This window comes from Nannospalax galili, unplaced genomic scaffold (genome assembly GCF_000622305.1).
Source record: "Nannospalax galili isolate Female #2095 unplaced genomic scaffold, S.galili_v1.0 scaffold1483, whole genome shotgun sequence".
NCBI classification, from domain to species: Eukaryota; Metazoa; Chordata; class Mammalia; order Rodentia; family Spalacidae; genus Nannospalax; species Nannospalax galili.
Window position 1 is genome coordinate 376077 of NW_008350011.1, and position 15720 is coordinate 391796.

The 15720-nt window shown below is 44.1% G+C and overlaps 1 protein-coding gene across 1 annotated transcript in view; it reads right to left on the minus strand.

Annotated features, from left to right (window-relative positions):
• The window catches only part of Agpat5 (1-acylglycerol-3-phosphate O-acyltransferase 5), a 42372-nt gene extending 26708 nt beyond the window's left edge, over positions 1-15664 (minus strand). Inside the window, exons 1-2 of the mRNA XM_008847193.3 lie at positions 15446-15664; positions 3344-3413 (exon numbers count right to left, since the gene is read on the minus strand). Coding sequence (XP_008845415.1) covers positions 3344-3413; positions 15446-15664 — 289 coding nt within the window. The remainder of the gene's footprint in view (positions 1-3343; positions 3414-15445) is intronic.
• Positions 15665-15720: the final 56 nt, after the last annotated feature.

The following is a 15720-nucleotide window of genomic DNA, read 5'->3' on the forward strand; positions in this document are numbered from 1 at the left end:
ATAGTGGCCCTATAAACAAAGAGAATGATGATTAGAATCGAGAACATAAATTTGGAGTATATAAAAGTGGGATGTATGGGCTGGAGAGATGGCTCAGCAGTTAAGAACACTGGTTGTTCTTGCAGAAGACCCAGGTTCGAATACCAGCACCCACATGGCAGCTAACAACTGTCGGTAACTGCAATCCCAGGGGATCTGACAGCCTTTTCTTACCTCCACAGGCATTGCATAACACAGGTGCACTTACCTACATGCAGGCGATACACGCATACACATAAAATAAAAATAATAAAAATTTTAAAAAAATTTAAAAAAGGGTTTTTATAAGAATAAAATAAATAAAATAAAACAAACCCAATAATAGCAATTACAAATAACGTGACTTTAGTTAAGGCAACAGAAGTGTCTCTTCTTTAATGAAGAACAGGAATTATAGGTAAAAGGCAGCACACGGACTAAATGCACGTCATGGCGTTAAGCTGTAATGATAGCTAGACACAGCCTCGTGTGACCTACAAGCAGCCGTGCTAGGCAGGCGTGTGCTCCCCACTTCCAGCTCTTCCAACCATGGGTCACGACCCCACAGGGGTCACCTAAGTGGATATGACAGCTGCGAGAACTCTGCAAAAGTTTTTTGAACAAAAAATGGCCAAAAATGAACTGAAAACCAAATATATAATGAGCCTAGGGCGCTTCTGGCAACTCTCACCCATGTTGCAGTATCACGCCACAGCCTCAGTTCTGAACACGTGTGCACGGTTTACTATACCTGCTGTCACATCACACCAAATGCCACCAGAAACTCGGTTTGGATTCAAGAGCACTGATTATGAAGTGCAGTGTTTTTACTTATATGTAAAGCTTTCTGATGCTTAAGAAACATAATGGCTGATGAACACCTTAGATCCCAGAACTTGAGAGGCAGAGGCAGGCGGATGTCTGTGAGTTCATGGCCAGCCTGTTCTATACAGCGAGTTCAGGTCAGCTAGGGCTACAAGGAGACCCTGTCTTTGTCAAAAAAAAAAAAAAAGAAGAAACATGTTTCAGTTACAGAAAATAAAGACAATATTTCCCTACCACCATTCCTCAGCATGTAAGTGTCAAACTAGTCTATCTTTAGGAGTGTATGGCACTAAAAAGTTCAATTTTAAAAACTGCCATTTGACTGCTACAGAAACAAGAACAGAGTAAGTAAGAGGACAAATACTATTTAATTTTTGTAAAAAAGAAAAACTACAGGAGCTGGGCCAGTGGACATAGACCTGTAATTCCTACTACTTGGGATCCTAAAATGACAGGATTGTGAATTCAAGGTCCACCTGGATAACTTAGTGAGACAGCATCTAAAAATGCAGAGGGGCTGAGGATGTGGCTCACTGGTACAGTACTTCCCTCACATGTCCAAGGCCCTGAGATCCATCCCAGCACTGAAGAAATGAAGTAAGAAACTGTAGGAAGTATTACAAAAGCCTCGAATTTCAAGTTTTGGCAAAGGGGGCAGTTCTCCACAGCTGTGGAGTAACTCTCAGCCATGTGACATCCTTTCCTAATACACATACTAGGAGAATAGCCCAATTTATTTCTTTAAATGTGAATAATGAACATTCTAGAAAAGTCTTAATTATCAATTTCTTTTAAATTAGGGATTATCACTTACAAAACACAGTTTCTAGTCACGTCTTAAACATGACCAAGCCTGTTAGAAGTGTACCTAATAGAGAACCAGTCTCTGAAATCCTGAGAGCTCACTCTGTAAGGCTCCATGCAGTCCCGGCTAGTCTATAGCCTGGGCAGAAATGAGATCAACAGATAAAAGTCACTTTAAAATCTTCTTCTGAAATTTACTTTTAAAGCTTAAGGAATGATAACGTATTTGTACATTTAAATAAACATGATTATATTTTGGATTCTGAGGCATTTTCTAGGAACTGTCAAGAGAAAACCTAAAATTTTCAAAATATGTCATATGTGTATGATAAACTTCTCTGAGCCGTGTCCTTAAAACCTGAACATTTCAGCGGGAACACCTACAAAGTTGAGAGACACAGCAGTCATCAGTACCTGCATCAGTACGTCACTTTGCACTGCTCATCTGCAACGAGGTTTTGGAGAGGTAACACTGGACTAAAACACGGAAGTAAAGTATTACCTTCACATAAATAATCACACCTTGTATTCTGGCAAGAATGGTTAATTTGGTTAAGTCAGAATTCTTCAGTAGTGATCTAGACACAGCAGAGTCGTGTCCTGCTGAACTTGAAGAGAACAGCCTGTGAAAGAACTGAAGCTGCGGTAGGTGCGGTAGGCCACGCCCCGGCCATCATGTCCTGTCCTAGGCATGTCCTAGCACACAACTGTGATCCCAGCACTCGAGAGGCTGAGACAGGATGACTGTGAGCTTGCGGTCTGCCTGAGCTATATAACAAGATCCTGTCTCAAAAATAAATAAATGACTAGACAAGGATGTAATAATTACATGGTGAGTTCCAGGACAGCCGGGGCTACAGGGAGACCCTGTCTCAAAAAGACCAAAAAAAAATGTATACACTTGATCCACCAATTCCACCACTACAAATATAACTCACTAAAAGAAAACTGAATAGACTAAAGAGCTAGTCAAGGAAATGTGGGGGGAAGAAAATGGCTTATTGTACACAAAAGAGAAGTCTAGGAAAACCCATGCCTTTCACAGTACTGATTTTGCCAAAAAGAAAAATTATAGAATTTCACAGTCAGATACAAAATCTACAGAGGATACGCATGTGTTAACAGTTTTTAAAAACCAACTTCATTTAAATATACAAGGTTTAAATACATAATGATAATTTGAAGGATGGAGAGAGGGCTCAGTAGTTAAGAGCATATACTACTCTTGCAGAGGACCCCAGTTCAGTTCCCAGAACCCACAAAGGGCAGCCCACAACCGCCTTAACTCCAGCTCCAGGAAATCTGATGGCCCTCTTCTGGTCTCTATGGGCAACTGCACTGATATCCACATACCCCCACCACAGACACACATACATACACATAATTAAAAATCAACAAATGAATGAATAAATCTTTTTGAGAAGAATATAGCTTTGAGGATCTGGGGATGTAGCTTGGGAGATAGCATGCCTGCCTAGTATGCGTGAAGTCCTGGGTTCCATACCTTGGGGTGCACACCTGTACTCCCAGCCCTTGGGCATTTGAGGCAAGTAGATCAAACCTTAAGATCATTCTTGGTGACTTGGTGAGTTTGACGACATCCTGGGTTACTTGAGTCCCTGTCTGTATGTTTATATTTTGAATGCCCATGTACCATTTGTAGAAACCCCAAGTTTCATGCAAATAAAATACAAACCTGTGCTTTGATGATTTGCTAAATATATTACATTTTCTTTATTTTTTGGCAAATCTCCATATATTAATATCTAAAAGAGAAGACAAAAAAACATTACTTTGATATTTTAAAACATGTATATAAAATTACAAAAAACAAGACACTGTAAAAAAAACTGACAAGCACATAATGTTGTAAAAAGAGCTCTATCCATGACAAAGAAAAATCAGATTTCTCCTGGGAACCACAGACCATAAATGGCTCACATTTATGAAGCACCTACATGCAGAACAGGCTAATGACCATCAAGTAAAGCATGACTGACATCCTAGCAAGAAAAATCCACAAGCATTGACTGATTGCTAACAATATATAACACTTTCATCTTTCTTCAGAGAGCCTACAATATGGAAAAGAGAGACATATACACAATAATTTCGAGGGACATAATACAAATACTGTGAAAGTACTCTGTGTTTTCTCTAAAAATCCATCAAAGGAAGAGCTAGTGCATTCATGGTATGATTTCACCAGCTGAGGTAGGAGTGTTCATGAACATAATAACCCATGGGGGAAGTGTGCTGGAGATGCAAGTGAGCACACCAGTGTGGGGCCAGATCTCAGACTGGGGAGCTGGGGGACTGGAGCAAGGAGCAGAAAGGGTCTCTCTGAGATGGAACTAGTAGTCAAGGTGTAATTATGTAGCCCAGGTTGGCCTCCACCTCCTGTGTGAAATTACAGGCATGTACTACCACATCCACCTGACCACACTTTATTTCCTTACTATTTTTTAAAAAGCATTTTATTTTTATTTATTCCTTTTATTTTATGTGTATGAGTGTTTTGCCTGCATGGATGTTAGTGCATCTGTGCCGTACAATGCCTATGGAGGCCAGAAGAGGTTGGATCCCCCGGAACTGGAGTTACAGACGGCTGTGAGCCACCATGTAGGTGCTGGGAACCAAAACAAGGTCCCCTGGAAGAGCAGCCAGTGCTCTTACCCGTGAAGCCATCTCTCCGGCCCCAAAGCTGTCCCTCAGTAACATCTTATTTTCATACAGAGGGCTCCAGAACACACTCTATGTGCAGTTTTCCTTACTAGTTCCGAGGGAGAAACAAAGGAAACCAAGTAAACCTTGGTGCATTCGGCAGCTCCAGACATTTCCAACCCCAGGCTTTAAAATGACCAGCAAACAAAGGTTTCTCTGCTCCTTGGCAGTCTCTGAGTTCTTTTACGCTGTGTCCTGCCTTACTTATTTCGTCATATTCCTGAAGGTGCAGTTCAATAGACTCACTAACCCTGTGACCCTTGTTAGATAAACACCATCTCAGAAGACCAGGAATCCCCACTCCCTAAAAGTAAGACTTATATCACATATCCACAGAAACTCCGGAGCGGGTTCCCTGCCAGCATTCTGCCCTTCCAATCAAAATGAGATCAAGTCGGGTCAGTCCGCTCTTTACACTCTGGAGAGGGGACAGTGTACATTATGATATGCTCTTTCCATTCAAAACGATAGGTGTTAATGATACATTAAGAGTGAGTGCAACATTGAGTGCGGCACAATGGTGGCAGAGGACCAGCAAGGCATGAGCTGCTGGGCTTAAGTGTACAGAGAGCAGTTTAAAGGTCGCTCCAGAGATTGCTATACAATGAAAAAGGGAGAAATGGGCTAGTGTGAAATCTAACAGGGCAGGGCAGACCTCAGACAGCCTTCAATGCCATGCCTAGAAGTCTTGACAGTAACTGTGGGATCATAGGCGCACAGCATCAACTAAGAGCTCTTTACCCTAATTACCATGCTACTTTACTGGGGGGTCAAGATTCAAAGGAACTTGTGGAAATGGGTGAGGCACACCCAGCTAACCCAAAGCAGAAGTCCTCTCAATCGTTCCCTCACTTCCATGTGGAAACGCTAACAAACACTCCAGCCACTTCAGGTCACAGGTATCTGCTGTGATTGTTTCTCTGTGCTCTATGTGGTATGAATATCCTGAGAGCAAGGAACTAACTTCCACCGATCTAACCAACCACACCACGAAAAGCAGCTTCACAACACGGCCCCAAACTAGCCTGTCTTGAGACTACAGCTGCAAACTGCCTGGAACTTTTTCTGTCTGTACAAGGCCAAGAATGAGTGGGCACAGTGGCACCTCTATAATCCCAGTGCTCAGGAGGCAGAGGCAGATGGATCTCTGAGATCAAGTTCCAGCCCAGCTGGGGCTACGGGGAGACCCTGCCTCAAACAAAGTCAACAATACATGGATGAATGATCTACATTATGGCACATGACAGTACTCACGGAAGGTTTTGTTACCAACCTTCCCTTCCTCGTCCTCAACAGCTACATCACCTACTTTAAAATTTTTGTTTAATTTTAATTACGTATGTGTGCATATGTGTGTTGGTATGTGCATGTAAGTGTAGGTACCCAAGGAGGCCAGAGGTATTGGATCCCCTGGAGCTAGAGTTACAGGAGGTTGTGAGCTGCCTGACATGGGAGCTGGGACTGAAGCCAGGTCCTCTGCAAAGCAGTGCGTGCTCAAACCACTGACCCATCTCTCCAGCCCCATGTCAGACATTTTAGAAACAGACTGGGATTCTTGTCATTCTCATCACATGTACTCCTTCAACTACCCCTGATCAGCACCTCTGCCTGGGTTACTGTAGGACATCTTCCAGACTGGTCTGCTTTCAGGCCTCCATAGGAAAAAAGTCACTTGTTTAAGGAAGCTTTCCCGAACCCCCACCTCTACCCACTAATGTAAACAAGGTCACGTAGCAGTCTGTGAATCATCTTGTTACTGCCTACCACTAAAATGTGATCCACCCAGACTCTTCATCTGCCAGACTCCAGCACAGCCACTGGAGCAAGGTGCATGCAAATGTGGAGGGACGGATGTGCAGATGGACGGAGAGACAGATGGACAGAGGGACAATGGACAGAGGGACGGATGGATGCACAGGTGGCCTAGGTTCTAGAGATCCCGTACTGCAAAAAGTATTGCCTAGCTATTATTAACAACTGCTGTTTAAGAAATCATAACACAAGAAAGTACAGAAAAAAAGTAACGTCTAATTCCAGTTAGCAGTATTGACTATGGCCATGCATGGCGGGAGCCTTTAATTCCAGCCCTTGGAAGGCAGAGGCAGTCAGGACTGTGACATCCAGGTCAGCCGGATGACAAGGAGACCCTGTCTCAAACAAACAAGAGCTTCAACTCTCAAGTTTCTTCAGTTCCTCAATCAGGTCAATTTACAAAAGAGGGAGGGTAAACACGGCCCTGTTTTCCTTTGCTTTCCCTCAGGAAAGTACGGAGATCTACCTGTCAGACCCGTCCAAGAAGTTAGTTTATTTAAAGTTCTTGGAAGAAATGTAAGCTTCATACCAAACTAGTCTACACTGAGGAGAGGTGAGGGAAGAAGGGAGTTTAGCTTCTTCAAAATATTTTGGCAGTTTGTTTAAATGTTTTATTGCATCTGTGATCTAAAAGAATTTTTTTAAAGCATTTAGATACACAAATGAACCCTAAATACCTGGTTTGTTTACAGACACTTATGTTCATAAAAAGTATAAAAACAAGGTTTAACGACATTTCTCTAAAACTGTCTTATAAGACAGTTTCCTAGCCAGACTTCAGTTGTGTTAGACTAGAATTATACTTGGGAAATGTTTAATTTCCTGTATCAAAGGTTTTTCTCATTCTGCTAAGCAAAGGCACACCCAAGCCTACCTGTTCTGCTCTCAGCTCACCAAAGCAAAGATGTAGGGCCTTCCAACTGTCATAAGGGTGATGAACCAGCAGGGACAAAGAACTGGATATCAGGGCAGAAGAGTTCAGGCCCGACAAGAGGGTAGGATTAGATGACCAGGAGATCCTCCAACCCTAAATAAACATTTCATTCTAGAAGTTTACCTGTCTTCAGCAAGATAGAGATGTAAGTTTGACTCAGGAAGGGTTTAGGATAATTTGATAAGACAGTACCACAGAAAGAACAAACCAATTTTAAGTAGTTGCTAGGTAGAAAGTCTTTGCTGTTTCTGAGAACTTCAAAGTTTCAGTAAAAAGCATAAACCCCTAGAAAAGTCAGGAGTTGTCTGAGCACTTTACACAAGCATCAGAGCCTTAGACCTAAAGTCTTTATCTTGCGTCCAGTGTTTTCAAACTATTTTATAACTTAATGCTGACCTAATGAAAGTGTTAAACTTGGGGCTGGAGAGGGTTCAGTGTTTAAGAGCACTGGCTGCTGCTCTTCAGAGGACCTGGGTTTGATTCCCAGGACCCACATTGCTAACAATCATCTGTAACTCCAGTTCCAGGGGATCTGATGCCATCTTCTGACCTCCACAGGTACTGCAGGCACATGATGCACTTACATACATGCAGACAAAATACTCATAATAAAATAAAGTAAATAAAAAAAATTAGAAAGAATTTAAACTTATACACATAAAGTATCTCAGCCAAAGGATGAAGGTGCACACCCATCATCCCTCCAGTCACAGTGAAGACTGAGGAAGAGCAGCTGGTTTGTGTTTCACTGGGATGAGAAAAGTGAAATTCTGTAAAAAGAAACAAAGACAGACCCTCCACAGGCTGTCCCCACCCCACCTTGCCCTTGGCCTCTTGATCTGCCCACCACAGAAACTGCCTGCCACCCTAACAAGTATACTGTACACCACTCATCAAAGCTTCTTTTTGCAATAGTCAGAGGTTATTACAGAGCTCCACAACTAGTCACACACAGAGAATATATGTCTGAGAGATGCCCAGCCCTAAATGACACATCTACAGTGGAACCTTGACACGTAAGGCTCATGGACATAGTGGGTGAGGGGGTAGAGAGACTACTAGGGCATCCCTCAACTCTCAGCAGCTCACCAGCGAAGCTTCCTCATACAACAGAATGTGATGCACTCAGAAGGCCACAACCGGCCAAGGTGTAGAGAATAAGAGACTGCAGAGGACATGTCCCTGGACAGACACTCCAATATTAAACCTCACTCACCCATGGCTCAGGAACCATTGTGGAAGAGGGGGCAGAAAGACTGTAAGAGGCAGGGGTGGTGCACAAACATAAGGAAACAGAGTCTTCCAGGCCTCTGGGAACTTGCTCATATGAACTTGCAGCAATGATGACAGCATGCACAAGACTCATGCTGACTCAATCAACAAAAACCCAGCACAGAACTGAGGAAATGCGCAGCAGCCCCAACCTTAGCTGAGGAACTACTGGCAACTAATTATTGCAGGTGAAAGAGAGTTGATATTTTTTAAGGGAGAGACTTGAGATAGGCTGACTAGACTCTAGTCAGGATGAACTTGCACCAAGGGACATCTAGGTGCTTGACCAAATATGCCTTAACATATATGACAAAATACATGAAATCTGGTGGGGAGGGACTATAGGAATGCAGATGGGGAGGGGAGTCTAAATTCGATTAAGATATAGTAAATGAACGGCACATAAACTCAATTTTTAAAAATCTACATAAAAGCCGGGCGTGGTGGTGCATGCCTTTAATCCCAGCACTTGGGAGGCAGAGGCAGGTGGATCTTTGTGAGTTCGAGGCCAGCCTGGTCTACGCAGTGAGTTCCAGGACAGCTGGGGCTACAGGGAGACCCTGTCTCAAAAAAGACAAAAAAAAAGAAAGAAAAATCTACATAAAAAAGAAACAAAGAATTCTAACACTTGAAAAAATAAAGTAACTTTTTGGGGTTGTGGGAGCACTGTATGTGCACATATGCACACCTAGAATGTATGTGCACATATGCACACCTAGGCACTCTGAGGTCCTGCTGTTACTCTCCTCCTTATTCTCCCGAGACAGGGTCTTGGGAGCTATGCTGACAGCCAGAGCACCCCAGGGAACCTCCTATCTGCATCTCCCAAAGCTCTAGGCTAACGGGCATATGTGACCATGCCCAGTTTTTAAAGAATACTTTATTATTTTTATTTTATGTGTATGAGTGTACTGCGTGCATGTGTGTAAGTGCATCTATGTCCTGCATTGCCCGTGGAGGTCAGAAGAGGGCGTCGGGTCCCCTGGAACTGGAATTGAGGACAACTGTTAGCTGCCATGTGGGTGCTGGGACTCAAACCTGGGTCTTCTGCAAGAGCAGCCAGTGCTCTTCCCCACAGAGCTATTTCTCCAGCCTCCCCCATCCTATGACTAGCTTTTTATGTGGCTTTCTGGGGATTTGAACTCAGGTCCTCATGATTGTATAGGAAACACTAAGCCATCTCTGCATCCCCACATTAACCTTAAAAAAATTACATTTATTTATGTGTATATGTATACTCACACACTTGTGGAGGTCAGAGGACAACTTTTACAAGTGGCTCTCTCCTTCCACTATACTGGTTCTGAGGACCAGATCCAAGTCATTAGGTTTGGTTGCAGGCACCTTTAATGGCTGAGCTATTTCATCAGCCCACTCACATTAAACCATGTTAAAGGGACTAGGGTGATGGCTGAATGGGTAAGAGCACTTGCTCTGTAACCAGGAGGACCTGAATTAAATTATGTTAAAAAAATAAAAATAAATCAGGCATGTCTGAGCGTGCCTATAACCCCAGCACTGGTGGACGAAGACGGGCGGCTCCTGAGTACATCAAGCAATCAGGGCAGCTGTCATAGTCAAAGGAAGCTTCGGGTTCAGACCCATCACAAGGCAAGGAGGAGAGCAAAAGAAGATACCCCACATCCTCCTCTGGCCTAAAGATGCATGTGTATATGAGCACTCGTGTGCATGCAACACAGACACACACAATCAAAATGTTAAAGCGGGTTTTGTGGTTTACTTCTGTAATCCCAGGACTCGGGGCTGAGGCAAGAGGATGACCATGGTTCAGGACCACCCTGAGCTACACAATGAATTCTAGGTTCACCTGGGCTATACAATGAGACCCTGTATGACAGAAAAGTTAAGAGTTTTCAGTATTTATCACGATTCCCACAGTTATTATCTATGAGAAATCTCAACGTGAGTATACATCTGGAGTTTGTGATCAAAGCTGGATAAATCTCGTTTGGCCAGCAGCAGCAGCAGAGCCTTCATTCCTTTATCTGCGACCAGCCACCCCTCTGCCCACTCCCCCTTCCTGCTCATTCCCCACTGGTTTGCCTTCAACTCTTGGTCAAGGGCACACATGGCCTTATTCTGGTCTCCAAGCAGCTCACATTCAAGTCCCTTCTGCATGTTTTTTTAAATGTGAACAAAACCCAGTGCCAATGTCCTGATTCTGTCAGGGATAAACTCTCAACATAGAAGCTATGTCACCTCTGATTTGTGAGATCTGCAGTCTAGAGCGTTGTTCATTCTGCTTGGTACACTATCAGAAGACAATAATGTCAGAATAAATCACACAAAAAGATGACTGGTATAGAAAATTCAGCTTGATCTGAAAACAGAATAGTTACACAAATGCCCTGCTTGAGGAATGAGGTAAATCTATATATAAGAAATTAAAATACTATAGGAAACTATTTTAAAAGTAACCTAAGCAGAGGAACTCACCTTATTTTATTCTGTATATGAATAAAAGCAAAAACAAAATGTCTTAGCTGGCAAATACCTGAATAAATAAGGCAAACTTCAACTACAAAATCACAACAAAATACTAGACGGTCAGAATGGCAGTGTTCATTACTGTAAAGGGTTGAATGGTGGTCCCCCAAACACTATGTCCACACCCTGAGCCTTAGAAGCTGTACACATTCCATTATTTTGAAAAGGTGTCTTTGAGGCTGGACAGATAGCTCAGTGGGAAAGGGTGCTTGCTCCAAGCCTGACAACCTGAGCTCAATCCCTGGGGTCACAAGGTAGGCAACAACTGACTCCTAAAGGTTGTCCTCTGGCTCCATACACATGCTGTATAGCACTACACATCCACACAAACTAATAATGCAATGTTTTTCAAGTGTCTTAAGGATGTAATTAAGGATCTTGAGGAGACCAAGATCATCCTAAATTATCCAAGAGTGCCTATAATCCAATGACAAGAGTGCCTACACAGAAAGAGAGACAGCCGAAGATCTGAGACAGGAAAGGAAATGAGCCTATGATGCACAAAGGGATGGTATCCTGAATCAAGGAGAGTGGCCAGCATCCAGCGCTGAAAAACAAAGGCCTTAGCGGGAATACAACCCTGCTTGACATGATTTCAGACCTCTGGCCTCCAGAGCTGTGAGAAGACATCTAATCTTTGGTGATCTGCTGTGATAGCCACAAGAAGAAATGGACTTCTTCAAGTGGTAATGAGATGCTGACCACTTGTCAATGAATCTCAAATTAAGTGAACAGATAAGTGAACGGAGTCCCCACGACTAGTTCTAAAGGGATAAATGGTGGAGATGGCGCATGGCTCTCACTGCAGGAAACTGAAAGGCCCTCTACTGGTCTAGGTCGTTGGTTCACCCGAGCTTGCATGCCCAGACAGCACCTTAGCCTGGACACCCATCTGTGACCACAGCATTCGTACAAGGAGATGGGAACAATCTGGAAGCTCATATGTAGGTCAGCTAGCCTGGCATGCACAGTGGTGAACAGGAGATCCTGCCTCAGAGAGGAAAGTGAAGGTTAACACCCAAGGTCGTTCTCTAACCCCCACACCTGCGCCATGGTGCACACGTGCCCACACTCACAAATATGAACATACACACACGTGCATACACATACACACATAAAAGTTTTTTTTTAATTTTATATATTATTTTTATTTTACGTGTATTGCCTGCATGTAGGTAAGTACACCTGTGTCGTGCAAATGCCCGCAGAGGACAGAAGAGGTTGTTGGGTCCCCTGAAACTGGAGTTACAGACCGTTGTTAGCTGCCATGTGGGTGCTGGGATTCGAATCCAGGTCTTCAACAATCAGTGTTCTTAACCGCTGAGCCATCTCTCTAGCCCCCAAAAGTTTTTTTTTTTTTTTTTTAAACCTGAAGGATTTACAGGTTATTTAGAAAAATTTTAGCACTGTAATCTCAAAGACATATAAAATGGGGAGGGACCTAAATTACATAGAATCCAGTGTAATATCCAAGTAACCTGCTTTCACAAAGTGAGTTTACCTGCCAATAACATACCATAAACTTTATGGAACTACTCTCTCTTCAGCTTAAAAATTCTAACAAAAGAAAATACTCTGCAACAACTATTATAAAATGTTTCTTTTAAAACCTAAAGATAAAAGACAAAAATTATTTTTAAAACTTGTTATTCCAAAATGCTCCTTCAGTCTACATAATTTGGTGAGTTTTCTTGTTACTTGAAAACTTAATCACCCCTTAAATTACTCAAATTTCCTTCACAAATTCACCAACAATATTTTATACATAATAGAGATTCACTACTAGCCTTATAAATGAAGCCGTCAGGCTAGAGATATGGCTCAGCAGTTAAGGGCTCTGGCTCCTCTTGCAGAAGAACCAGGTTCAGTTCCCAGCACCCTCATGAACGGTTCACAACAATGTTACTCCAGGTCCAGGGGATCTGACACCCCCTAGGGCTTCCACAGACTCCAGCATGCACATGGTGCAAACTCATGCAGACTTACACACATAAATAAAAAATAACTAAATCTTTAAAATGAATATATGTTGCCGAATAACTCAAGTAAAAAAAAGAAAAAAAGAAAATATCCTAGCAAAAGAAGATGAAATTTTAATCAAAACATCTCAATGACAGAATTAACGATGGAAAACATGCAGAACAGAACAGAACTCAACAATGGCCCTATCTTTCTTTTGGGCTTTACTTAAAGATGGCTATTCATTCGTCTATTGATTTATTATTAAAGAAAACCATGAAAAAAATAGGAAGGTAGCCTCATCTTAGCAGGAAACCCAAATTCTACCGAAGAGACTCCTACCATTCAAAATGCCTTGCTGTCTGTTGCAAAATAACAACTCTTCCTCCTCCCCCCAAAAAACTATGAACAAGAAATTTGGGGGTTTACAGTTTTATTAAATGTTCATAGCCTGCCTCTGATGACCAGGGAACATCTTGAATGCCTTAACAAACTTTATTAAGGGAACCTACTAAATAAAATTCACATTCGTAGTAATGTCATTAGATACTTTCATGAAACATCAATTATCAGTGATATTGGACCCTTTCATTGGAATAATGGAGAAAAATCAGTAGATCGTGTTTTAATTCACTCCTTGCTAAGAAGTCAAGAATTGGACATCCATAATCTTCAGTGTAGAAGGCAAAATGTGACTTCCAGTAATACTCAAGTTTTACCATCATTTTAAATAAGAAATCCCTACACACAAAGGGATCCAATGGCATGCTCCTCGTGAACCTGTAGAGAACAGCTGTTCATTTCTGAGCAAAACCCAAATCTGCCTCAAATAGAATATTGTTTCTAAGAGGTGAGCAGTGTTCTGAATTGCCCTTTTGAGGTAGAAGAGAAAGACAGGAAAAGGCTAAGGAAAAGAGGTCTTTCCCCTCCTCATGTCATGCTGGCTGACAGCAAAGTTTAAGAGTGTAAGCACAGCTGTAGAGACTGTCCCACACTACACATTCCCTAAAAAAAAAAAAGATCACAGATGAGATTATTACTATGGTTAGGGAACCAAGACAGAATAAAAGCCTATGTCGTAATCTCCTGCTACTGATGTACAGTATCAGTTACTTTGATTTCATCTTGATCTGGGTTTCTGTCTTAACCACTTTCCTTTCTGGTGTGGAAGCTTCCTCAGACCGTCATAAATCCCTTTCAATTTCTTATATTAAAAAGTCTGATATGGAAATGGGTAGACGAACCTTTTTCTTCCTCTCATAACCTGTTTTGATGGCCTCCTTCAAACAACGGAACTGCAAAGCCCTGGATCACTGCAGTTGTAGCATTTGACAGTGCCCCTCATAACTTGCACTTGGCTTTCCTCAAGTGTGACCTCTCCCCTAATCAACAGACTCACTAACTTTGATTCACTCTGACTCAACCTGAAATTGTCTGCAGTGAAAAGTCAAGAATGCAGGAGCACCCTGCTGAGTGTCCCCACCCCAGCCGGGGGAAGGGACTTTGCAGGTGCACAGCAGTCCTCTCCAGAGTGCATCCCCAGCTGTCCCAACTGCTCATAAAAAAACGTGGAGCTGATAAAGCCAGACATCTGAAGGACTTGGTCAAGGGAGGAAACCAACAGCCCAGGGTTCCTGAACATTCTAAATGACCCATTCCAAAAGCCAATTGCTAGGAAATCCAGGTGTGGAGCAGTAACTTTTCTTCTTTTCATTCCTAGGAAAACACTTAAAAGATAAAGATTCCGAGGGAGGCTTGGCTTGTCCTAATACCCTCCCTCACACATAACCTCCATGTGGAAGTCCATCAGGGTCAAAATCAACACTAAATGAGGAAAATGCAAAAAAGGACATGACAGACTCCACCCCCACCCCAGTACTAGAAGCAGCAAGAACCGAGCTCTTCTTGCAGACAGAAAGGGGAAGCGCAGCCGGGACAGCTAAGTCGTGCTGGAGGACTTGCACCCAAGTTCAACCCGCACATCGCACCGGGAAGCAGGGCACAGTGGCAGGAAGTCGGCAGTCTAACACATCAGCCGCACTTCCAAGCCGCTCACAGCTGGCCAGATCTGTCTACACAGCCTGGCTTGCTGTAACCGAGCATGCACTTCCTCGCGGGGCGCGCAGGAAGCACCCCAGCGGCGCTGTCCTTCCACGAACTGTCCCCTCGGTCTGTCTTTCACGCAGAAGCCCTGGGCCTGCACAGGGACCGCGTCGGAGCATCAGTACCTTGGATCGCGTTGTCGGGCGTCTGCCCTACTTTACCAGGCACCGAGGCACACAGTACCCACGGGCCGGGGAGGGGGATGGGGCGGCCGGGAACACTCGGCCTCGGAAGGACAGCACCGCTGCTTTCAAGGGATGCAGCCGGCCTGCCAGGACCCCGAGGTGACCATGGACACTCCCCCGCGGGGTGCGCACGTGCTTCAAGCTGCGCGGCCGCGGGGCGGGATGCCAAGCACAGTGTTCCCTGGCTCGGGTGGGAGGCCGTGCACAGCGCTCCGGGCCCGGGCGGGAGGTCGTGCACAGTACTCCCGAACCCGGGCCGGATGCCATGCAGAGTGCTCCGGGGCCCGGCGGTGAGCCTCACCTGCACCCCGGTGTAATTCTCGAAGAAGAAGAGCACCATGTTCTGGTAGACGCAGTAGAGTCGGTCGTCCACGCGCTGGTACAAGCGGGCGGGCAGCAGCGCCGACAGCAGCCGCCACAGCGTCCAGGCCAGCAGGTAGGTGGGCGCCGAGCCCAGGAGCAGCGCGCCGGGCAGCAGGTAGCGCATGGAGTAGGTGTGGAGCACCAGGGACAGCAGCATCCTCCCCGCCCGGCAGCCGCGACTCCGCCTGCCCGGCTCGCCGGGCCGCCAGGGCC